A 24138-nucleotide genomic window follows, 5' to 3' on the forward strand; every position below is an offset into this window, starting at 1 on the left:
TAACATAGCTATAGAAGTTCAAATAATATATATGTGTATCTGTTATAATTACATTTACTATTATGTAGTAGCGGTGACTGTGCTTAAAGCAATATCTTCGTCAGGATATTCTCTAAGATCCAAAGTAACAGTCTTGGAACTGTTTTCTCTTTGTTCACGATAAATACCCACTAACGCATCTGATTTTTCAAATAACGAATTCTTTAAAGAAATTACAATAAACTGAAAATTGGGCCCAGCATATTTTTTAATATAATTTCCAATTCTAGCTACATTGGCATTATCTAAAGCGGCATCTATTTCATCAAGGACGAAGAACGGTGAAGGTTGATAAGAATGAATAGCAAACAAAAGTGCTAACGCTGCCATAGTTTTCTCACCTCCAGATAACAATTCCATATCTCTAAATCTTTTCATGGGTGGCATAGCGTGGTATTTTATACCAGACAAAAATGGCAGATCTTCATCCTCCAAGGTCAAATACGCTGACCCTCCTAATGGCGACATGGCAGATTTGGTTAACTCTTTGTAGATTGAATCAATACTACCAGAAATGTGATTAAACGCATCCATAAATTTATCATAACGTTTTTCTTGTACTCGTTTGAAACGCTCACTGACTTGTCTCTCTTTCTGTCTGGCAACATTATATTCTTTATCGTAATCTTGTAACTTAGTTTCAACTTCTTGCAATCTTTCCACGGCTTTAGCATTAGGTGTCAATTTTTCCAAGTCACTAATGGTATTTTGTAACGTGACTTCTAATTCACTCTCTAGTTTATTTGTGAAAACTTCCTTAAATTTCTCCTCAAGCATGTCATAGTCGAGATCTATTTTATAAACTTCCTTAATGGAGCTTTCTAAGTTTTCACCTATTGAAATGCTGTCCAAGTCTCCATCAATCAATGGCAAGTTAATGTTTTGAATTTTGCAATTTCTCAAAACGTTTGCTCTTTCGGAATCAGTCTTTAACAAGTTTTCTTCTATTTGGGTAATTTCCTTAACCAAAGCGGAAACTAACTGTCTGCTATCGTCAAGGTCGCTTTCAATAGATTTCGATGTTCTCAATTGTGATTGTATCAGATCATCAAATTTAGATATTTCCACTTGTAAAACTTCATACTCGGCCTCTGCTTTATCCAAAATTTCCTCTAGTTTCTTCTTTTCTGTTAATACGTTTGCTAAATCATTTTCCAAATCGACAACCAAACTTTCTATATTTTTCCTTCTGTCTTTGGTTTCTTTCAATCTTTCTTTTTCAAAATCCAATTTGCTTTGCAAAACAGAAATAGTTTTGGAAAATTGTGCTCTTTCTTTTGCTCTCACTCTTAATGTGCTTCCATGCATATTCTCGTAATCTTCAATACCATTAGTAAAACCGTATTTTTCACAAAACTCGGCAAATATCGATTCCTTGCTTGATTTCATTTCTTCGTTAATTTTTTCTATTTTCTCATTTAGCTTAGTTATTTCATTCATCTTCTCTTGTATGGACTTGTCAAACCCTTTGAACAACCCAGTTTGAAATTCAATTTCAGATTCTCTATCTTTAATAATTCGTTCAATACTAGTCTTTTGATTACGCAACACGGGCAACTTATCATCTAGAGAACCGATTTCTTCTGCTAGCAAATTGATCGCTAAATCCTTTGGTCTTTTTTCTTGTAATTTAAAGATTTTTTGGTTCAACTCCTCTTTCAATTCGTTTAGTTTAGTCCACTCTTGCTTACTCCAACTTAAGCTTGCCGATGACTTCTGTTGCTGTTGACCACCAGTCATTAGACCAGACTTATGGATCACTGATCCTTGCAATGTTACAATCCTATTTTCAAATCGGGTATTGGATTGCCACTTCAAATTTCTTGCTGTGTCAATGGAATCGACAACCACCGTATTCCCAATAATATAATTAACGGCCGGCTCTAAAGATTTGTCTTGGTATTCGATAATATCTACACCAGGCAAGGCAGAAGGATGGATAGATCTGAGGTGACTCAAATTGATAATATCAGTTTCTATGGAATCCAAGGGAATGAATGTAGCAACACCAGCCCTTCTTTCCTTCAAAATATCAATACATTTGTACGCGACTGCAGAAGATTCAACAATGATACTATCAAAGTTTGCTCCTAACAACGTTGCCAACGCAGATTCATACTTTTGCTGAGTAGGACGAACTAACTCGTATACAAGACCTTTAATAGCACCTTGTGGGAAAAGTCTCTTCAATGTAGCTACATTCTCTCTCAACTTTTTCTGTTTGTTTGATTCTCTTTGTTGGGAAGCTAGTTCGTCAAGCTGAACCAATACATCTCTCAACCTTGTGTTTAATTTTAGTTCCTCGTGGTTGAACTCATCTTTTTGCTTAATAAGGGCATTTCGGGCTTCGACTTTGCTACTTTTTTTGTCAAGCACTTCATTAATTTCATTCGAAACGTCATGTAATTTTGATTTCAAGTCAGTGGCTACGATGGATTCCAATTCAGCAATTCTATTTTGAGCGTTGGCTTTCTGGTTCTCAAGGTTAGACTTTGCCGAGTTCAAACTGTCCTTGCTGTTTAACAACAAAGAAATCTGTTCTTCTAATTCTGAGCCATTATCTGCTAAAAATTTAGACCTCAACTCTTCATACTCTTTTTGGCCCTCTGGAGAAATATTAGTAGATGATGCAACAGCAGCAGCTATTTTTGTTTGAAAATCATCAAACATTCTTTGAGCATCTCGCAATTGTCTTTCCACAGAAGAGACTAGCGTTTTCTGTCTTGCGATATCCTTTTTCAAGTCATCAACCTTAACTTTGTGGAAATTAATTTTATTTGATAATGATCTCTGGTTAGCTTCAACTGGAATTAATTCACGCTTTGTAGAGTCAATTTTCTGTTGAGCAGTCTCTGTTTGTTGTTTTTGCTTTTTGGCATTCAAAACACTGCTTGAATAATCTGCCATTATGGATTTATATGTTTTCTCCTTATTCGATAATTCTTTCTTGGCAAGTTTCAATTCCTCATTCTTTGATTTAATTTCATCTTTTAATTGATTGTGTTTCTTTTCATTATGGAAAAGTTTATACAAATTGATTTTCTTTATGGTATCATTCTTGGTAATGATTTTCTCTTCAAACTGACGTTGCTCGGCCATTTGTTCTTTATATTGCTTGGACTCGGAATTAAGGGTTCTCTTTCTTGAGAAAACTGAAGTAGTTAATTCGTGAGCCTTTTCTTGTTCTTCTTTCAATTTTTCATATTCACTTATGTATTCGTTTGAACCACTTATAGTCTCAATCAATTTGGTCAAATCTTTTGGATTTTGTGATGCAATTGTTTCTACATCACCTTGGAAAACAAGAAAATTTCTTGCTTTAATCAAAATGTTTTCCTGTTTTAAAACCATACTATAATTCAACATTGTCACTGATTGGCCATTTATTTGATAATCACTATTGCCAGAAGCTGTAATAGTTCTCTTTAGCTTCAATATTTCTCCATTATCCTTTTCGTATGTCGCCATAACATAGGCACTAGTGGGATCTTGCTCAATCGCGTCTAACGTAGTATTGTCAGTGTCAACATTTCTTCTTCCTCTGTATATCAAATCCTTCAAGTTTTGAGATCTTAGATGATAGGAATTAACCCCTAAAACAAACGAAATTGCATCCATCATATTTGATTTACCAGCTCCATTGGGTCCTATGATTGAAGTAAAATACGAGGAACCAAACCCAATAATGGATTTGCCTTTATAAGACTTGAAATTGAATAGCTCTAATCCTATTAATCTACCCATGATGATTGTTGTATAGTGCAATTTCACACGAGTAATACAATAAAAAGATGTAGATGTTTACCGTTCTTGTTGATCAAGAAGTGAATATATTAAAAAAAAAAAAAAACTTAAAGATCAAGACGCGTTTTTCTTCTTTGTGAACACCAATAACTTGGTCGTGTAAAAATGCCAAGAAATATGGGTTCTCGTGTACAAAAAAAGTTCAACTTTCGTACATTTTGCAGTATTTTCATTACCAACTCTTTTTCAGGATTGTCTTCTAATGGTTTTCGTAGGTACCTAAAAATTGCACATGACCTGTGAAATGGCCAAGACAAAATAAAGTTGGAGCTGATACTATTGTTTGCTTGTTTGTTTGTCGAGTTGTCAAAGTATACTGGGAGGGGAGGGGGAGAGCTAAACTGTCTAAGGTTGTAAATTGGTTTGTTAGTATTTAAGCTTTGACGTGACAGTGAAAACAAGAAAAAATCTGGGAATTTTAGTTTTATGTTTCAATTCTATGTAAACTTTGAGTTTTGAATAAAGGAGGAGGAGTATCTCATCTTTATTCAATTATATAATTGATATTCACTTTTCGTATTCTTACTTTGCACGTGCTTCTCTTTCTTTGTTTGTGTTCATTCATGAATTTTTGTTCTTATTCTTCTGTCAAACTCCGAAGCTTTTTTTTTTTACTTTTTTAGATTAGTTTTCTTGTGTGTGTGTGTTCCTCCCCCTCTCCATTGTGAGACTATTGTTAAATCATTTTTCTTATCAGCATTTATTGTATGTTTATTGTGAGATGATGGTGGTGAATGGCACGGAATATTTTTATTTTTTTTTTTTTTCTCTTTCAATTCTAAATCTTGTTCACTGCCATTCCCCGCTTACGGACTTTCTCTTTATCTCCCTCCCCTTGATGGTCCCCCCGTTCTCTGCCCCTCGTTCTTCCTATACCTAGCTAATATTTAAAAGCAGATCAATTTGTTTCAATTTAGTTTTTAACATACCGTCTTTTCCTTTTTCTTTACTTTTTTTTTTTTTTTTTTTTGATTTTGATTAATTCCTTTACTATCAAAATGACTTATTCTGAAAAACAACCCTTGTTAGAACACGGTAAGAAGATTGCTGACGATCATGAAGTATCGATCCGGTCATTTAATTTCCCTATTTTTGAAAACACATTATCTTTGTTCAATTCCATTAATCCTTTTCAAAATTGTTTATCACCTTTGAGTCGGAAAGTATCAAATATACTGCTTGATGATAATAGTTGTGCTGATGGTGACGGTGATTATAACTTACTTGATGATGAAGACACATCATTGCCTGATTTGCCATACGAATCTGATGACTTCCCAATCTTGTTACCCAGGTCCAAATTATCACAAAGGGAAAAATTGTTCGAATTAAAGAAATTAATGAAGCAATACAATATTGGGACATATATTATTCCATCTGAAGATGAACATCAATCAGAATACACTTCATTATCCGATAAACGTAGGGAATACATAACTGGGTTTACTGGAAGTGCTGGAATTGCTATTGTTACCTTGACGAACGGCAACGCATTAACTGGTGAAGCAATATTATCAACCGACGGACGATACTTTTTGCAGGCAGAGAAGCAATTAAATCCGAGATTATGGAAGTTGTTCAAACAGGGTGCTGCTGGTTATAAACCATGGCACGAATGGAGTGTTGAATCTGCTTCCAAGAATGAATTTAGTAAAGTGATTTCCTGTGACCCAAGGGTCATTAGTTTGTCAATTGGAGAATATTTTGATAAACAAGCTAAATTTCGTAAATCATTCCAATTCAAACCATTATTGCTGGTCAATCTTGTTGATGAAATATGGGGTGTAGAAAAACCATCAAGACCATTGGATCCTATTTATGTGTTACCTTTGGTTTACAGTGGAGAACACACTAATGATAAATTAACCAGAATAAGACAGGTCATGAAAGAAAAAAATAGTACGTATTATGTGGTGTCTGAATTGGATAGTATTGCTTGGTTGTTTAATTTAAGAGCAGATAGAGATATCCCCTTCACACCAGTATTTTTTGCCTATGCTTTAGTGACTTTCGATTCAGTAGTATTGTATGTTAATGGCGACAAATTGCCCAAAGATGATGCACAACTCAACGACTACTTGTCGAGTATTGAAAATTTGACAATTAAAGAATACGATGAATTTTTCAAGGATGTTTCCAAGTTGAGTGGGCTCCAAGATAAGGATATTGTTGTTTTACCCACAAGGTCAGCAACTTCATATGCTTTGTATGATGCTATTACCAAGTCTGTTGGCAAATCACTGTTGTACCATGAATCCATCGTAGCCAATTTGAAAATTTTCAAGAATAAAACTGAACTTTTCAATGCTAAAATTGCTCAGTATAAAGATTCTTTAGCGTTTATTATTTTTTCAGCATGGTTGGATTATCAGTTGGTTACCAAAAGGAAAAAGATTTCAGAATACGATGCAGCATGTAAGATATACTCAATTAGACAGAAATTACCCAACTTCAAAGGGTTATCTTATGAAACTATTTCATCGACAGGTGCCAATGCAGCAATCATCCATTATGCTCCAACGAAAACTGAGAATCTGATAATTGATCCAACTAAACCTTATTTAATCGATTCAGGTGCTCATTATCTTGAAGGTACTACCGATATCACTCGAACCTACAAGTTTGGATACCATGGGTTGACTGACCGTGATAAATTGTATTACACATTGGTCCTCAAAGGTCATTTATCGTTGGCAATGGCAAAGTTTCCTCCAAACAGTACTTCGACAGGAACCATTTTGGATGCATTTGCTCGTCAGCCATTATGGAACAAGGGCTTGGATTTCAATCATGGCACTGGTCATGGTGTTGCTAGTTTTGGGCCAGTCCATGAAGGACCATTATATATTCTGACGACTTCAGGTGGTCCATCCAAGGGATTATTTCAACCAGGAGCTATATTGACTGATGAGCCTGGGTATTACGTTGATGGTGAAGTTGGGTTTAGAATTGAAAGTGAATTGGAAGTGGTTGAATGTGATGGCTCATTAGGGAAAACAAGACAAGGTGAAAATTTCCTTGGCTTTAATTATTTGACAAAAGTTCCCTTTTGCAGAAAATTGATTGATACCACTCAGTTATCTGCAATTGAAATTCAATGGATTAATGAGTACCACCAAAGTATCAGAGACGATTTTGGCAGTAAATTGTTAGAACTAAAGGAAAGAAGAGTTTATAATTGGTTATTAGACGAAACAGAACCCATTTAGGATTTATTCAAATACACAGAGAGTATAAACTATATATATATATATGTAAATTCACAAATTCACAAGAAAGTGACTATTGATATTTGAACGAAGTTGAATGAAGTTTTGGAAATCCTAAACTAGTTGCCCTTGGTTTGGCATTATTAGGACGTTGGAAACTTCCAGGTCTTTTGAGTTTGTTATTATGATTAGAAGTTTGTAGTGGTTGAGAATTTGAGTGTGAAGATTCAATCTTGTTTGAAATAAATGGTGAACTCCTTGGGAGTGTTAGCGCTGGTTTATGTAACACATTAGACTTTTCATGTAGAGCACTAGGTCTTCTATATTGAGGAATTTTTATTGATGATGATCTATCAATGTTCCAAGACTCCGACTTTTCACTATCAGTATTGGTAGTTTTGCCAATATCTGGATTAATTTTTGTACGTCTTAAATCACCCACTAAAATTAAATCAGAAAGTCTTTTGGTTGCTTGATTTCCAATAGTTGTAGTGTTATTCCCTCTGAAAGTTATTCCTGGAGCAGTCTTCAAAAGATTATTTAAAATCAAACAAACAGCTCTGATCACAATATCCAAGTCAATACCACTAGTTTCTTTGTAAATGTATCCAGTTCCTGCTACGGAGACAGCTGTTGCGACAGCCAGTGGCAATAAATTATCAAGCAAGCTTGATCCAGAAAGGAGACCAAATAAGTCTGTTATCGGTTTAACTAGTTCCTCATCCTGGGATACTCGTTTAACTGTTTCTTCGTTGGTACTCTCAAATGATACATTTTGTGATATTTTATCAACAAGTAATTCAATGTATTTTAGTGTATTGGAACTAAATCTGGTAATGGGTTCTTGTTTCAATGTTGTCATTAGCACATTTTTTAAAAGCAAGGATATGTCAGCAAATTCATCATCTTTAATTTCAACTGCAATAAACTTTCTAAAGCCAACCGGATCAAAGGCAACAGCAATATTGTCTATCAATCTAATGGCTTTTTGCTTCACTTCATCTTCATCGATGGACATTTTTTTCTCAAAAAAGGTTTTAGTCAAATATAAGCTTTTCAACATTTTTTGTTTCGTACTATCATTATATGTAACTATCACGTCTTGGACTGAAGTGGGCTTCTTTAAAAACAGTGCTAAAGAGCCACCTGAGGCTAACACATCTGTCATTTGACGAATAACTTGTAATATATTGGCATCGGATAACTCACCACTATTAATACGGGAAGTCAATGTACTGATAATCGACGTCAATTGTAAAGTCACGGCAGGATTAGATAATAAGGACGGTTTTTTCTGTGATTCATTTTCCAAAGATTTTGATTTATTAGCAGGTTTCCTTATCGGTGTATTTGTGCTAGGTCTTTGTACTTCTAGTATCAGTTGGTGTGGGTATTTTCTATAACTTTGTAATCCTTGATCAGAACTTGTTGGAACAAAGTGTTGTCTACCTGCAGGTTTGTGTTGCTGTGGTGGTGGTGGCGGTATCTGTCTTGGGAATGCAGCAGTAGGTACTTGAATAGTCAGATCAATGTCTAAATCAGATATTAATTCTTGAGGGTTTTCCAAAGCCATTTTGAAAGCATTTTGCAAAATATCGTTCATCTGTAAGTTCTCCAATTCGGCGACACCTCCGTTATCTTTAAAATTTGCCGACTCGGAGACAGTTGTTTGTGAGCTATCTGATCTTAGGTGGGTTTGTTCCTTTGTATCATCAGTGTTTGCTACTCTTTGAAAATGAGCTAAAACACTATCATCCAATTGAGGTAGTCCAGGTATAAAGGGCAAAGGCGGCATAAACTTATCATTTTTCAAGTGATCCTGCACTTGATGTGATATTTCTACTGCCAAGCTCCTAATGGCAGCCTCTCTGGCGGATATTTCAGACGAAGAACTTGTGCTAGCCATTGCCGTTTTGAATGCCTGAGTGATTGCATTTTCCATATCTTCATTATCCGTCTGTGAATCTGGTTTTGTTATAGCCACGGCTTTCTCAAAAGATTGTGCTATCATTGCATTAAGTTCGTCATCATTAACTTGTTCATCCTGTTTTCTTTTCGTTTCTTTGAAATCAGAAATAGACTCAAATGCTTCTCCAATGGCACTCTCTAGATCCTTCTCGTCTTCATCAGGTGGCAATGGAAGTGATTTGTCTTTGGATGGAAGTTCATTCGGAAGTACACTTTTAAATGCATCACCTATAACTGCATCTAAATCCATATCATCGTCAGCTGCTGGTGCTGGTGCTGGTAATTTTTCAGTCTTACCATTAGAATCCTCTTTGATAATTTCCTTGAACACATCACCTATAGCCTGATCCAATTCTGTAGAATCGTTTGTGGGATCGTTGCCTGTCTCAGAAGGAGCAAGTTTTTGTTCAACTTGAGATAAAGGCAAATCGGTTTTTTCGCTAGGTGTTGGATGGGGGCTTGGCTCGTCCTGGTCTGTGATGTTGCATGGATTAATAGGTGTCAGTTGACTCTTCGAAATTGCATCCTCAAAAGCTTTACCTATCACATCATCTAAATTGTCCACTTCTTCATTCATTTTCAGGTTTGTTTTTGAGTTGCCAATAGAAGTAGTTGTTTCTGTAAGACCCTTGTTATTATCTATTCTGTCAGTACTTTCCTTTCCTTTTATATCGGCTATTGGTTTATCGGTGATAACATTATCTTCAGTTGAACATTCTGGAGAATTAATTTGCCGTTTATGTAGGTGGTTATCGTGAGACTTATCAGGAGTTGGTATCTTTTCTGTATTTACTTCATTTTGCTGTATTGTGGTATCTTCACATTTATCAGTTTGATCTTTGTGCTGTCGCTTTATTTCGGCATCCACTGGTATTTCAGATACATTTTGGGTATCGGTTTCATTTCTATTGTCTTTTGGTGCCTTAACGAGGTCCAGAATTGTTTTTCCTATTATGTCATCTAAATCTTCATCTTCATCTGATTTCGTTTCTAGTAGGCTTTTTTTCGGTTTCTCTACTTTCTGTTGGCTACTTGGTTGGTCAGTAGGATCTGAAGATTCTTGAAACTTCCGGCTTGGGGAAGATAATTCTGGAATGGGTTTGTCTTTTTCATGTGATTCCACTGCATCATCTGTAGTAGTGTCTGATTTAGAGCCCGCAAAAATGTCACCCAATGCGTTTTCAATTGCATGATTTATTTCATTTTGGTTATTGGAATTCAAAGATTCATGGTCATTGGTGGGATCTGTATATCTCTTGTTGATGTCGTTGTTGTTGTTGCTACTAGTTCCAAACACATTATCTAGGGCATCTCCAATTGCATCTTCCAAATTTAATTCATCCTCATAGGTTTTGGAAGTTTCTGTGGCTTCTGTTTGAGTATTTTGAACTTGTATTTTATCTTTCTCCTTTGATGTCTGCTTTGGTTCTGCTACAATCTCTTCGTTTTGAGCAGGCGCTAGTAAATGTCCATGTGGGATTTCTGAATCTCGCTGTTGTGGTTGGTTTTTACTTTGTTCTTCAGGTTGGTCTTGTTGTAGTTGGTGATTATGGTCTTGCCCTGTGTCTATCGAACCGAAATCGAATTGTCCAAATACATCACCAATGGCATTTTTTAAATCAATATCCTCTTTTGACGTTTTATCTTCTTCATTCATTATCAATATCAATACATCTATCAAATTCAAACAGTTGAGATAACAAAAGATTCAAAAAAAAAAAAAATTCCAGGTTGTTAAATATACTCTAAGGTGAACAGAAGGTGACTAGTACTACTCTTGGGATTTGTTTTGATTAGAAGGAGAAGTAGTGCGATGACAAACACCATAAAGTTCCAACAGAGACAAGAAGCAAAAATGAGTATGTTTAATTGTGTCGTGTGAAATGTTCAACTTTAATTCCGACAGAGAGTTCTTGATTTGGTCGTGAGTATAAATGTGATACAAGACCAGAAATACCATCTTGAATCTATCAAGCAGATGTTCAAGGTAATTTTTTGTGTTAAGCCTAAATGTTACTTTTCAGTGATGAAGTAAACTTTAACCCCATTATTTGGAATAAATTTACTACGGTTCCATGTGTTCTGACAACTACAACCACAACAAGGAAAGCTCACTCTAAAATAATTTAATCTATTGGTTTGTAAAGCTATAAAAATCTAATAAATGATAATAGTTGAAGATATGAATTTCTCTCAGAAGTAAATGCAATTCCAATTATGAATCTTCGGTGTCTTCCAGCAATACTTTGAAATTGATGATTAATCCCAATTTACCAAAATCAACTCCTTCATATCCGCCTTCTTTGAAAACCCAATTAACATTATTTAGCGTGTCATTCGCATAATGACTAACATCAAAATCAAATTTAGGAATGGAAATTGAGTATTTGGAATCAGCCAACTTGACGAAGTTAGTATCAAATTGTAGGATATAAGTTACACCTTTTTTGAAAGTAAACTTTTCACACTTTTTCTTATTACCAAAGAATTTCTTTCTTGCATTTGGTTCTTTTGGAATATTCTCCTCCTGTTGGAATAGATTCTCTACTGCATTTTTTGAGTGTGTGTTTACTGTGGGATCATCTGGGTTTTTAATGGCCATATATGTGAAGCTGCTAATTCCGGGCCCATAAAGGTACGGCTTGTCAGGATATGGGTCGCCCTTGACTGAGTCATTGATGAACCAGTTGAAAAGCTTTAGCCCTGTGTTCAATAATCCAACGGGGACGTAATCTCTGATGGGATATGTAAAGTCATTACCAAAAACAAAGTTGGAACCATTTATGTCTTCTTTAGGAGTGAATTCGATATTCATACGTAAATTAGGCTGATCTTGATCTTTTTGGGGTTTGTTGAACTCGATTTTTTCTCCGTTTAAATACACATCATCCTGTAAATTGTATAAACTGTTCGAAAGATGGGGTTTAGACCCATCGAAATTTTTAATGTTTAAAAATAACTTGAAAAGTCCAATTTTTGAATCGATTTCTAATGGCTGTTCGGTATTAACGGGGACGATTTGATAATTTGAGTCGTAGTTGTTACTAGCAGTAATGTAAAGTCTTTTGATTATAGGCATACTTATGGAGAAAGAAAATAGTTTGAAAAATGTAGTCATATAAAAAAATAGACAAAAAAAAAACCACAATAGGATAGAAGATAAACTATTTATAATGGGCTCTTCCAGTTTGGAGAAAACACTTGCGATCAGCTTCTAATTTCACACCGACTTTGCTAAAAAAGGGAAAAAAAAAAAAAAATTAGGTCGGCTTTAATTGCACATCTTCTATGTTAATAAACAATTGGGTTTGTTTCTGTCAATGAAAGCTTTTATTCATTGGAATCGGGTGTTCATTTATTTGAAAATGATTCAAATACCTGGTATGGCTGGAGAATAGGTTAGAACTCAACTGTTGATATCTGAATGGAATATTTTTTGTTGATTTTAATTGCCAAGAAGATGAGTTTTTATTCCGTCATAGTACATAAAAGGAAATATTTCAACATTGCTAGAGATTTAGTTTATTTCCGAAAATCCAGCGCTTACTCATTCAATGACTGAGTCTAGACAAAAAACACAGGGGAGGAAAAATAATAAGTTTGCTGCCGCGAGTGGTACACAACAAATAGCCAGTGCCAATACTAACCGCTACTACCAGCTAGTCAACGATTCCATGACATTTCCTTTGGCTATCTTACATGTAATTCAAATATCATCAATCGATTCGTTGCTGCTTCCCTCTTATTTTGTTTCTCTTAGTAGCACATTGAGAAGGGCAATTTGACAATGTTTCTATACCAAAGATATTTTTGTAATGTAAATAATTCAATTCAAAGTAAGAAGAAAGGAAATGAATTGCATTGAATCGACTCTAATCAAACGCAAAGTTATACGAATGTAGTTCAAAGCTAACTTTTGCTTGTGATAATGGCTTGACTACGAATTGACAAAACAGAGACAAAACCACGCTGTAAATGTAATATCAAAGTTTAAAGTAAGCTCAAAAAAAAAAAAAGAAAAAGGAAAAAAAGATAAAAGTTGCCCCAAGTTTTGATATTACTAATTTTTACCAAAGAGTTTTATATAATTGGGAAAGATGACCCCAATATAGTCTATATGTGCAATTAATAATGTGTGTGTAAAATGTGTTGTTCCTCTTCTTCCTCTCCTCTGTGCTCCGAAAGTTGGGATCCCCCATCAAAAAAAAAAAAAAAATAGAAAATAAATGTTAGCGACAAAATATAAAACAAGCAAAGAAAACAAAGAATCGCCATAATAAAAACCGGAAATCGCTCAACAAGGAATTGGAAAAAAAAAGGGCGACTATAAAACAACCACCAATTCTCCCAGCAATCAAACATTTTTTTTTTCATATTTTTTTTTTTCAATTCTTCTTGTTGAATCTATTTATTTTTAAAGTTTTATTATTATCAATTGACTTTGATAAAGTAATCAATTAACCAAAATAGTCATAATGTCCTCGAATTCATTAGAACAATTAAAAGCTTCAGGTACCACTATCGTCACCGATACTGGTGAATTCGAACAAATTGCCAAGTATAAACCACAAGATGCCACCACCAATCCATCTTTAATCTTGGCCGCCACCAAAAACCCAGAATACGCCAGTGTCATTGATGTTGCCATTGAGTACGCAAAGGACAAGGGCTCTTCACCAAAGGAAAAGGCTGAAATTGCCCTTGATAGATTATTGATTGAATTTGGTAAGAACATCTTGGATATTGTTCCAGGTAGAGTTTCAACTGAAGTTGATGCCAGATTATCTTTCGACAAAGAAGCTACCGTCAAGAAGGCTTTGGAATTGATTGATTTGTACAAGCAACAAGGTATTGAAAAGGACAGAATCTTGATCAAAATCGCCTCGACTTGGGAAGGTATCCAAGCTGCTAGAGAATTGGAATCCAAACATGGTATCCACTGTAACTTGACTTTATTATTTTCTTTTGCTCAAGCTGTTGCTTGTGCTGAAGCTGGTGTCACTTTGATCTCCCCATTCGTTGGTAGAATTTTGGACTGGTACAAGGCCTCTACTGGGGAAGAATACACTGCTGAAACTGATCCAGGTGTCAAATCTGTTAAAGCTATCTACAACTACTACAAGAAGTATGGTTACAAGACCATTGTTATGGGTGCTTCATTCAGAAACACTGGTGAAATCAAGGCTTTAGCTGGTTGTGATTTCTTGACCATTTCTCCAAAATTGTTGGAACAATTGTACAACTCCACTGAAGAAGTTCCAAAACAACTAGATGCTGCTACTGCAAAGGATGACGATATTGAAAAGGTCACTTATGTCGATGATGAGCCAGCCTTCAGATTTGCCTTGAACGAAGATGCTATGGCTACTGAAAAATTATCTCAAGGTATCAGACAATTTGGTAAAGATGCTGTTACTTTGTTGACTGAATTAGAATCAAGATTTTGATTAACTTTGTCTTATTTAGTAGCGCACTTGGTTATTTTTAAATAGGTAATATACAATACAATCGTTCTATTAAATAGAGTAAATCTTATTAATCTGAACAAAGAGAATATTTTTGCTAGAATGGAAATATACTGGGACCATGTGGTTACCACCTCCCAACACCAGCTCCAAAAAAAAAAAAAAAATACCGGATCCAACTGTCACAACCGTTTACTACTACTGCAAACGAACATCTGCATAATCTCGCGTTGGATTTTCTTCATGCGTTTGTGTAGTAGGCGTCTGCATATTTGTTTTATCCGCGGATCTAGGTTGCAACCATAATCCCATATCAAATTAACAAAAAAGTGAAACAGAATACATAACTGTCCATTCAATATTCTAAATATATTTCTACACCTGTCATGATAATGTATAACAACAACAAGAAATTACCAATCTTAGCATCAACTCGATAATCATTCCATGGCAAATAAATAATTAAACAACAAATGCTAAAAATCAATCCACCAGCGCTAATTACAACATTGTCCGTCAAGCTGAACCAAATATCCTTATGTGACCTACTGGTAACTATCAACCCATTCCCACCAATACCTAACAATATGATTAATAAGGGGGTGCCAATACAACTATTAATCCCCAATATGGGGTTTATTTTGGTCGAAATGGTTATATTTGTGATGCCGTCATTTAGGGAGTTGCTAATTGCAAACACAATTAGGCCCAATAAATAATCCGAAATTTGCCAGATTACACCAAGATTTTTCAATAATTGCAAGGTCACTATAGCTAAATTCGATACAATTATTAAACTCACTGTTAATCCAGCCATTGAAATAGCAACGATCTGAACGTTGCTGGTGAGTTGTATATAAACCAAGATTGCAGCAATTACGTACGATATCGGTATTACGTATTTGTATGGGAATTGAAAAAACTGATAATTGACAACCGCGATGGTTTCGATAATATACCATGATATTATTGCTCTACTATAATTAGATTTTATCTTTCTATAGTATGGGACAAAAGTCATGAACAAATAGTCAACTAAATCGAATGCTCGCTGTACAAAAGATTTGGACCGTGATGGAATTTGGATGATAATCTCGTCATCTGAATCTTCATTAATTGGAATAGATGGCGATATTTTAGAGGTGGGGAATTTCCCAGGAACTGCCAATAACAATGGGGATTCTTCTGTTGCGACTTCAGAGGGTCCATATAATGGTGATGACGATCTTGGCGACAATGAGTTTATTGATAAGGAAAGTGGGTCATTGGCGGAGCTGGTATGCTCAGGTAATGGTGACGGTGATCTTGAAACGACTGGTCCATAACTGGCAATTTCATCATCGTTAGAAGATAAAATACTTATGGCATCCTCAATATTGTAAGGATGAGTAAACAGCCCATTATTCTGGTATTCGATCCAAACCTGCTCTTCATCTGCCACTTCTTTTAGTTTATCTTTGTCAAAAAATATCAAAAACAAAATGTATAGAAAATATCCCGTGATCATTATCCAACATTCCAAGTTTGTGATTTTCCCATCTGATAGTATCTCCAGAAACAAAATCAAAACAATCAACACTATCACCAAATCTAGCATGAGAATTTTTGGGTGTTCGATTATGTATCCTCGATTCAAGATACTGATTGATCCGATAATAATGGTGAACATAATTAGTAGCGACCCCATTAGTTGGCCTATGACCAAATCGGTGGAGCCCGAATCTAATGCAATGTAATAGTTTAATATGTCTGGTAATGAATTGGATAATGGAATTAATATAAACGACAATATCTGATTGTTCAACCCTAGCACATTGGTCAAGTTGTGTAGATTTTGGAATAAATAATTTGACACCAATATACTAAGTGATATTAGAATGACTACTAGCAAAACCAATATTAGTAGTGAGCTAAACAACAAATTTGGTAACGATGGTGTCAAGCAACAATAATATAGTTCTGAAATTTTGAAATAAGTTGTATCACATTGTTTCTGTATAAATGAACATACGTTGGGAGTTGATGATGGTATCGAGCATTGGCTACTGCTTTCTTCAAATATGTAGAAATTCATTTCGGTGCAAAGGAGAGAGTGGTAAAGTGGCCCACCCTGGTTTCAATATTAAAAGTTATTAGTACCTATTCTTAAATTTCATTTAAATATATAGTAACTTTGTTTGCTCTTATATCTGAAATTGCTACAAAAGAAGTTCTCAGCAAAAAACCAAAAGAAAAAAAAAAAAAAAAGGAACGCATAGATAACAAATAGAACGATAGTCATTTACGGGGCACAAGAAAAACAAGGTTTCTTGGTGTTAAAAAAAAAAAACCTTAGAATGATCTAATCATTTAGTCACACATTCTTTTCATGGTAGTATTTAGCTATAAGTAAGAAAGGCTGAACCATTCTTGCATAAATTAACTGGTTTCCGTATCTACCCTTAGATGTGCTATTGTGTATTTGTAGACATGTGAATATATGGAGAAAGCAATACTGCTTGCTCATTTGTTTAAATGATTGACCCTGGGTCTCGGGGTTCGGATTCTAAAGGCTATTTAGGGGATCTTCTGTTGTCTGCATATAAACCAACAACTAGAATGCCACAGAACGACAGATCACACCAAAATTGTTATCGTTGTTTCCCTTTACCTCCGCTTTTCATATTTTGCTGGCACTTTCCTTTCAAAAAAAATACCACTGATCTGGAAGGGATCTTGAAATTAACTTGATTGTCATTAATAAAAGCGATATTGTTATTAAAATCAACTATGAGTTCTTTTGTGTTGTTGTCATCTCCTAACGATTCCTCAAATGTTAATACAACTACTACCACTACCTGTCAAAACGTAGAACAACGGAACGGTTTTGAATCATGCTGGGATTTTGCTCCTGATCCCATTTGTCTGTTCCCTGCAAATTTCCAAAAACTGACATTGATAGAAAAGTTTAAAGCACTTGATATTAATACCTCAAAGGATCTTTAAAGGCTGAGGTTTTATCAGACAGCTATATTACATTTTTGAATTACAAGAAATTTATAATCTCTATAAGTATAAATATATATATATGACGATATTTAATGTTAATTTTATGTTTCCATTTTATTGATGATTTCTGTGTAGTAAACAAGTGCTGGTTCATACAAGACCACGACTTTATTATCAACGGTTACTTCTCCTCGTATATACAATCATTTCGTAAAATATTCTTTACCACTTTGTTCATCACTCTTTAATTTCAGCTTAGCATATTCAATATCGGAATTTATAGTGTCGATTAATTCATCTATACTATTAAAGTTCAATTCTGGTCGAATATATCCCAATACAACATATTCAATCTTTGATCCATAGAAATTTTCATGAAACTTATGAATTATATGAACTTCGGCAGTTTTATCTTTGTTGTGATAATAAGGGTTCCAACCTATTGACATCACCATGGGGAAAATATCTTTTTCTTCGTTGGTCAATTCATTGCCATGATTAAATAATACATCTTTGCCATCTACTCTTTTCTTGATTTCATCACATTGTGCTGTTAATGGGATCAATTTACACCATCCATAATATATCCCGGGCTCTAATTTATTTAGCTCAGTATTGATGGGAATATTGGCGGTGGGGATTCCAAGTTCAGATGATCCTCTTCCAAATCCAGCGATAATAGAAGCTTGTTGTTGGATAGGATAAGTAATAGAAGTGTCGTTAGAAACTGTCATGATGCTAAATGCTTTCGGTTCTGTTGATCTTGAGTTTGATATTTTAATAAACGAAGGAATAAGTTGATGTAATTATTCACAAATCTTGCTTACTTATGTTTGTTCACAAGACCAGAAATATCATTATCAACGGACAATAAGCAAAAGCGAAAAAAAAGAAAAAAAAAAAAAAAAATGTGTGTAATGATTACTAAGAGAAAGAAAGAAACCTATTCACCACAATTTTTAATGGTCGTGTATACAGTTCTAAACACAATTATGCACCAAGAGATAAGCTCTTATCCATCAGAGTTTAGTGATGATTTATTCTTGACCAATTAGTTGTTTAACTTGATGGACTTTATCACGTATTGGAATTGGAACATTAGAACTGTACTGAATATAACTTATCAATAAGTTTATGGCTCGTTGATAGTTTTTCAAGAAGATTTCAAGATCAACTAGTTTTATTAATAATTTATAATCATCAACAAATTTGATCCCATCGGTTAGGATTTTTTTGGCTTTGTTAAATTTTCCATGATATATGTAATAATCAGCAAATTTACTCCAAGTTTGTGGATAGTTCCTGGCATTGTATAAGAATCTGTAATATACTAATTCGATAAATTTGGTTGGGTATTGCTTAATTTCAAGATATTCAATATAACTCATCCAGGCATCAAGTTCTTGTCGTGACCTCAAATCATTATCCTGTTGAGTATTCTTATTATTCTTGGGTAGCAATTTTTTTTCAAACTCGTATAATTCGAAACTATGATATTGTGTTGCTATGTAAGCATCGGTGAATCGTTTTTTCAATTCAATAAAGATCGAGGTGTTCTTTTTCGATTCAAGAGTGGCAATTTCATTAGCAGGGGCAATATAGCGTACAATTTGCCTAGCTAGTTTTTCATCTTTCAACAATTTATCTATTAGATCAAACCATTTCTTGTAGAAAATCCCATAATGATAAATAGGTATCTCAAGTATGATTCTTAATAAAATATAATATTTCTTTTCAAATTCATTGCTATCATTTTTATAATTGTCCAAGAACGACAAATATAATTCATAAAATTCAAATCCAAAGAAATGGAACCCGATCAAACTTCGTGCAATTTCAAATTTTTGTAAAATTTCTAAAATATTATCGTTAATTGTATTGATTTTGAAGTTTAAATAGGAGATCCATAATTCAATACAGTGGCTTAATTGGGTACTCAACCCCCTTAAGTAAATTTGTTCGGCAGTGGACGTGTTTCCCAATTTAAATTCCCACTCGGCGTATCGAATCCAGTATTTAAATTGAAATGGAAATTTCTCTAAAAATGAATTATAGGTGGTTCTTAAAATGTTCAATTCTTCTTCGCTGGTTGATTTGTTAATGCCTCGTTTTTCATTCCATTCAGCTGCTTCGATTAAACTTTGCCAAAGTTCAAGATTTTGAGGGTCCTGGATTAATTCTGTCGATATTCTTGACCACTGCTTGTTTATTAGTGACATTGCTATAGTATTATTTATATGTATATGTTTGTATACTGTGTTGTCAGTGGAGTTGTAGATTGGAAGTGTTAAGATGGGTTTAAAGAGGTGGAAGAATTTTGCAGAGTTTGTGAGAAAAAAAAAAAAAAAAAAACAATCCTACGATGGTTTTGTTAGTCAAAATTAGTTTTACCAATTGTCAATCCAAAAAAGTATTTTCTGGCCAACAAGATATTTCTACATCAATTGATTTTCTTAGTTACACTGGCTAATTATAGGAATATATATTTTTGAATGATTACTGAATGAGTTTCTAAATAATTATATACTTCCATTGGTCAAGATAATGCCTTAATTGATTATTTCTTCTCATTAAGCACGCAAAACAGTTTCTGTAATTGATAAATGTTCAATTCCTATTTCAAATTGATATAATAATATAAATATAATGCAGATGCTGACACGTAGACTGGACTCAATTACTGACCATGTATATAAATGACACTATCTCCAGCGGCATCCACAAACTGTGAGCCAAGAAGGTGTCTGTGTCTGCTCCTTTCGTTAACGACGAATTGCAACTCACAACTTATAAGCAATTTCCTATCAGTTTTAGCAAGATTGTATTCTTTGTTAGTTAAGTGCTTATCTTGGGGTATGCTTTTTTCGCCGACTATTAAAAACATTAATAATCACAATAAATTAGGATTATTTTGGCAGTAAAATAAGCCAAAAAAAGATACAACAACCTTCAAAACTATTTTACTTCATTATATGTATATTAGAAATAGTTGAAGGAAGTTAAGATTGCTCTTGATTTTTTTATTGTTAGGACAACCTTAATCTGATCTTATCGCTGCACACTTTGTCTTTACAACATCTGAATCCAGTCCAATTCTCCTCACAAAGTTGTCTTACTTCTGTTAGCTGTCTCACTACACATAGTTGCAACACCTCAAGGTAAAAATTTTTTTTTTTTTCCTCGCCTGGTCCCTCCTTCTAGAAGTAACTTAGTTTTATATATAAAACCATTTTTTTCTTTCCATCATCAGCCAATCGGTAAGCAAATCGTTTTATTTTTTTTTTTTTTTAGCTAATTTGTCTTTTATTAAGATATACATTTACTCATGTCAGAAGATGAAATATCAATAGAAGGGGACTTATTTGAAGAACCAGAAGGGTTTCTTCCTGAACGTCCGTCATCGCATTTTTCAACCTATCAAAGAAAAATACCCAATGCTGAGCCACAAGAAATAACATTGAAATTGGTTGGCCATAACCCATTATATGGACACTTATTGTGGAATGCCGGAATATATACTGCTGATTATTTAGACAAACATTCTGATACATTAGTCAAAGATAAGAAAATCTTGGAATTGGGTGCCGCTTCAGCATTACCTTCCTTAGTATGTAGTCTTAATCATGCCAAAGAGGTGGTTGTCACTGATTATCCTGATCCAGATTTATTATCTCATATGGAATATAGTTTCAACGATTTAAAGGAGAAAACAAAATACGAATTGAGTCCATGGACAGTTAAAGGATATATATGGGGACATGATTTGGGGGAACTATTATTTGATGAACCAGGAAGAAAATTAACAGAGGAGGAGAAATTCGACTTGATTATATTATCTGATTTAGTATTTAATCATTCAGAACATCATAAATTATTAAATACTTGTCGTCAAAGTTTAAAAAGTGATGGCGGAAGATGTTTCGTAGTGTTTAGTCCTCATCGACCACATTTATTACAAGATGATTTGGATTTTTTTGAAACTGCTAAGCAATATCAATTTAAAACGGAAAAAATTGAAATGGTTACTTGGAAACCAATGTTTGAAGAGGATGAAGAAACTGCCGATATTAGAGCTAGAGTATATGCATTCTTTTTAATACCCGAATGGGAATAAAAGTAAAACAAAATGACAACAAATTCGTCATCAAAAGGCTCAATCTCTCACTCACATAGGAAATATATATACACAAACATATCATGAACTCCCTAAGTTCAAATGTAGTCAATCGATTTAGTAAAATAAAAAGTGTAATTTAGTCATTCAATTACGCACCAAAAGGAAAGAGATAATTTAAGCAAAAGTAGTAAATGGAAAAGATTCATTTTATGTATTTATGTATGTATATATATGTATACCAGCATTTTGTTACAAGTAAACAATTGTGTTGAAAAAACCCCCTTCCTTATATTAATAAATCATTAAAAAATCCAAAAATAATTATAGTACAAATTTTTGTAATAAATTGATTAAACACATTTATTGAGAAGCTGGAGATGGGTTCATCTTTCTTTTACCATTGGTTAAAGTAACATTAACGAATCTTCTAGTGTACAATAATCTCATGTAAGCTCTACCTTGTGGCTTCTTTGGTTTTTCTTGTTTTTCAACTTTTGGAGTTTGAGATTTAACTTTACCAGCACGAGCTAAGGAACCGTGAACTTTACCCTACAGTAAAAAAGAAAACTGTTAGTATAACCGATATTTTAAATTTTTTTATATTTGTTTTGAAAACGATAATCAAATAATACTATGAAATTGTTTTTGGAGATATGATCAAATTCGATGATAAATATGAAGTCTATTCCTCAACTAAGTTCCCTTTGATTAATCCATTTTTGCCTTCCAGCTTATTACTTGTAGTTTACTCCTTTGAATTCTTGGGTATCGAAATCCCAGTCAATCTTATTCTTTGCGGATTCGTAATTTAATAATATCTAACTTCAATATATCTCCCTATTCTCTCATTATTTGATAATTCCAATACAAACGTTATGGTCGACATACCATTTTGACGTGATTTAATGTGGTGTATGTTTACTATAATATAAAACTCAATTGGTTCAAGAATTTTTTTTTTTGTTCTTTTTTTCGCCCTTGCTCTCACTCTACGATTTGGTATGACAAAAAAATTAATGACAACTAGTATACAAAAAAAGGACGTGCGTTCTGATCAATTTGTTTTTTCTCCCTTCATTACTCACGTGTTAGGGCTATAGCCCTAATTGAGTTGTGTCAGTGTTTTTTTTTTTTTTGTTAGCTACTTCAACTCTTTCTGGCAAGTAATAACGAATTATTATCACCACCTCATCAATATCGTATCGTCATTTGATGAGTTAGTATGATACTTTGAGATTATTAATTTTGTTACTGGACTACATCATTTTATTTAGAATATTTTTTTCTTTTCGTTCATAAGCATATAGAAATTGTTAACTTTGCTATTATAAAGAAGTTTTCAACACCAAACCGAAAGTAACCACCACTATAGCAAGTATGATTGAGATCAATACAAATATACTTAATCGAGTAGCTGGATAAAAATCTTTAGTTAAAAAGTATTGGACTTGAAAGTATCGTTTCATTCCGAAAACTAATGTTAATATTCCTAAAATAATAAATATTGATCCTAAAGGTTTACCAAATCTAGTGATTATTTGTGAATTTTCTCCATTATGAGGAGCTCGAGATAAGGGAATTACTGTAGATGAAGTATGAATTTTCGAATTTGGTTTTTCTAATCGGAATAATTGAGTGATACCTATACCTAATGTAATAAAAGCCAATGAAGTTCTTAACCATGCTAGAAAAGTCCTTTCGTTGGCCATATGATCTCTGGCTACTGATCCTTTATTTTCTAATGTAATCGATTTGTAATTTAAAAGATCTAGATGATAATCGTTGAGTTCATCTTCAGGTTTAATATCGGTGACGTTTTCAATTTCGTCATTATCATTATTACTGTTGTTGAGCAATGGATGTCCTGATGATAAAGATGATGGTGAATGAGGACCAGATGTATCGTTATTTGGAGTAGTTGTTGACGCAGATAATATATTTGAAGCATTAGTCTTTGAACCTGTTTGAAAGATTGGTCTAGGAGATGCCGATTCCGCTTGAATTGAACCATACGACGAAGATAACGATTGATTGGATTGTCTTTTATTAGAAGTTGACATGGTTGCAAAAAAAAACGAAACAGTTAGAATAAACAAAAGAAATTAAAGCCACAGAATAAACCCAACAGTGGTTGTTATTTAATGAAAAAAAAAAGCTATATCTCAAATACTTTAGTTATAGTATATATTCCCTTGTTGTTTGTTTTTGGCACAATAGTTTTTGTTGTAGCTAGGTTAAGTTGTTGATGTTACATTTTGCGCGTTGTGATTAATTGGATTACCAACAAAACAGCAAATAATGTGTACTTTTGCACAAAAAAATAAATTAATTTAAATTAGGTTCCTGTTGTGGCTCCTGTCAAGATAGAGTGGGATAAGATAAGAAGTGTATCTTGGGGAAGTCAGATTGTTATTTTAGAAGAGCACATGAAAATTAGTTATCAATGGAACTTTAACTGGAAAGATTTTTTTGTATATTATCTACATCTAATTCTTGGATTTTACGTGTTTGGGTTAAAAGGTCGGTCCCATTGAAACCAATTCCAATT

At 33.8% G+C, this 24138-nt stretch overlaps 11 protein-coding genes across 11 annotated transcripts; 3 read left to right on the forward strand and 8 right to left on the reverse strand. All coding sequences in view use genetic code 12, as the record gives it.

The window, feature by feature from the left end:
- Positions 1 to 60: 60 nt before the first annotated feature.
- On the reverse strand, positions 61 to 3783 carry CD36_28880 (chromosomal ATPase, putative; the record flags this gene model as incomplete). Its single annotated transcript, XM_002421884.1, has 1 exon — positions 61 to 3783. The coding sequence occupies one exon, from the start codon at positions 3781 to 3783 to the stop codon at positions 61 to 63; it is 3723 nt and encodes a 1240-aa protein (XP_002421929.1).
- Positions 3784 to 4841: 1058 nt separating this feature from the next.
- On the forward strand, positions 4842 to 7052 carry CD36_28890 (putative Xaa-Pro aminopeptidase, putative; the record flags this gene model as incomplete). The annotated part of the gene is made up of 1 exon (XM_002421885.1): positions 4842 to 7052. One exon carries the CDS (start codon positions 4842 to 4844, stop codon positions 7050 to 7052), a length of 2211 nt encoding a protein of 736 aa, XP_002421930.1.
- Positions 7053 to 7125: 73 nt separating this feature from the next.
- Positions 7126 to 10677, reverse strand: CD36_28900 (conserved hypothetical protein; the record flags this gene model as incomplete). Its single annotated transcript, XM_002421886.1, has 1 exon — positions 7126 to 10677. The coding sequence occupies one exon, from the start codon at positions 10675 to 10677 to the stop codon at positions 7126 to 7128; it is 3552 nt and encodes a 1183-aa protein (XP_002421931.1).
- Positions 10678 to 11235: 558 nt separating this feature from the next.
- Positions 11236 to 12138, reverse strand: CD36_28920 (conserved hypothetical protein; the record flags this gene model as incomplete). The annotated part of the gene is made up of 1 exon (XM_002421887.1): positions 11236 to 12138. One exon carries the CDS (start codon positions 12136 to 12138, stop codon positions 11236 to 11238), a length of 903 nt encoding a protein of 300 aa, XP_002421932.1.
- Positions 12139 to 13495: 1357 nt separating this feature from the next.
- Positions 13496 to 14467, forward strand: CD36_28930 (transaldolase, putative; the record flags this gene model as incomplete). The annotated part of the gene is made up of 1 exon (XM_002421888.1): positions 13496 to 14467. The coding sequence occupies one exon, from the start codon at positions 13496 to 13498 to the stop codon at positions 14465 to 14467; it is 972 nt and encodes a 323-aa protein (XP_002421933.1).
- A 373-nt stretch (positions 14468 to 14840) lies between these two features.
- On the reverse strand, positions 14841 to 16559 carry CD36_28940 (sodium/calcium exchanger protein, putative; the record flags this gene model as incomplete). Its single annotated transcript, XM_002421889.1, has 1 exon — positions 14841 to 16559. One exon carries the CDS (start codon positions 16557 to 16559, stop codon positions 14841 to 14843), a length of 1719 nt encoding a protein of 572 aa, XP_002421934.1.
- A 1117-nt stretch (positions 16560 to 17676) lies between these two features.
- Positions 17677 to 18207, reverse strand: CD36_28950 (flavin mononucleotide kinase, putative; the record flags this gene model as incomplete). The annotated part of the gene is made up of 1 exon (XM_002421890.1): positions 17677 to 18207. One exon carries the CDS (start codon positions 18205 to 18207, stop codon positions 17677 to 17679), a length of 531 nt encoding a protein of 176 aa, XP_002421935.1.
- A 303-nt stretch (positions 18208 to 18510) lies between these two features.
- Positions 18511 to 19692, reverse strand: CD36_28960 (U1 small nuclear ribonucleoprotein component, putative; the record flags this gene model as incomplete). The annotated part of the gene is made up of 1 exon (XM_002421891.1): positions 18511 to 19692. One exon carries the CDS (start codon positions 19690 to 19692, stop codon positions 18511 to 18513), a length of 1182 nt encoding a protein of 393 aa, XP_002421936.1.
- A 1106-nt stretch (positions 19693 to 20798) lies between these two features.
- CD36_28970 (nicotinamide N-methyltransferase, putative) lies at positions 20799 to 21587 on the forward strand (the record flags this gene model as incomplete). The annotated part of the gene is made up of 1 exon (XM_002421892.1): positions 20799 to 21587. The coding sequence occupies one exon, from the start codon at positions 20799 to 20801 to the stop codon at positions 21585 to 21587; it is 789 nt and encodes a 262-aa protein (XP_002421937.1).
- A 363-nt stretch (positions 21588 to 21950) lies between these two features.
- On the reverse strand, positions 21951 to 22481 carry CD36_28980 (40S ribosomal protein S30; the record flags this gene model as incomplete). Its single annotated transcript, XM_002421893.1, has 2 exons — positions 21951 to 22139; positions 22479 to 22481. The coding sequence occupies 2 exons, from the start codon at positions 22479 to 22481 to the stop codon at positions 21951 to 21953; spliced, it is 192 nt and encodes a 63-aa protein (XP_002421938.1).
- Positions 22482 to 22915: 434 nt separating this feature from the next.
- Positions 22916 to 23650, reverse strand: CD36_28990 (conserved hypothetical protein; the record flags this gene model as incomplete). Its single annotated transcript, XM_002421894.1, has 1 exon — positions 22916 to 23650. The coding sequence occupies one exon, from the start codon at positions 23648 to 23650 to the stop codon at positions 22916 to 22918; it is 735 nt and encodes a 244-aa protein (XP_002421939.1).
- Positions 23651 to 24138: the final 488 nt, after the last annotated feature.

The sequence above is a fragment of the Candida dubliniensis genome, chromosome R, assembly GCF_000026945.1.
Source record: "Candida dubliniensis CD36 chromosome R, complete sequence".
Classification (NCBI taxonomy): Eukaryota; Fungi; Ascomycota; class Pichiomycetes; order Serinales; family Debaryomycetaceae; genus Candida; species Candida dubliniensis.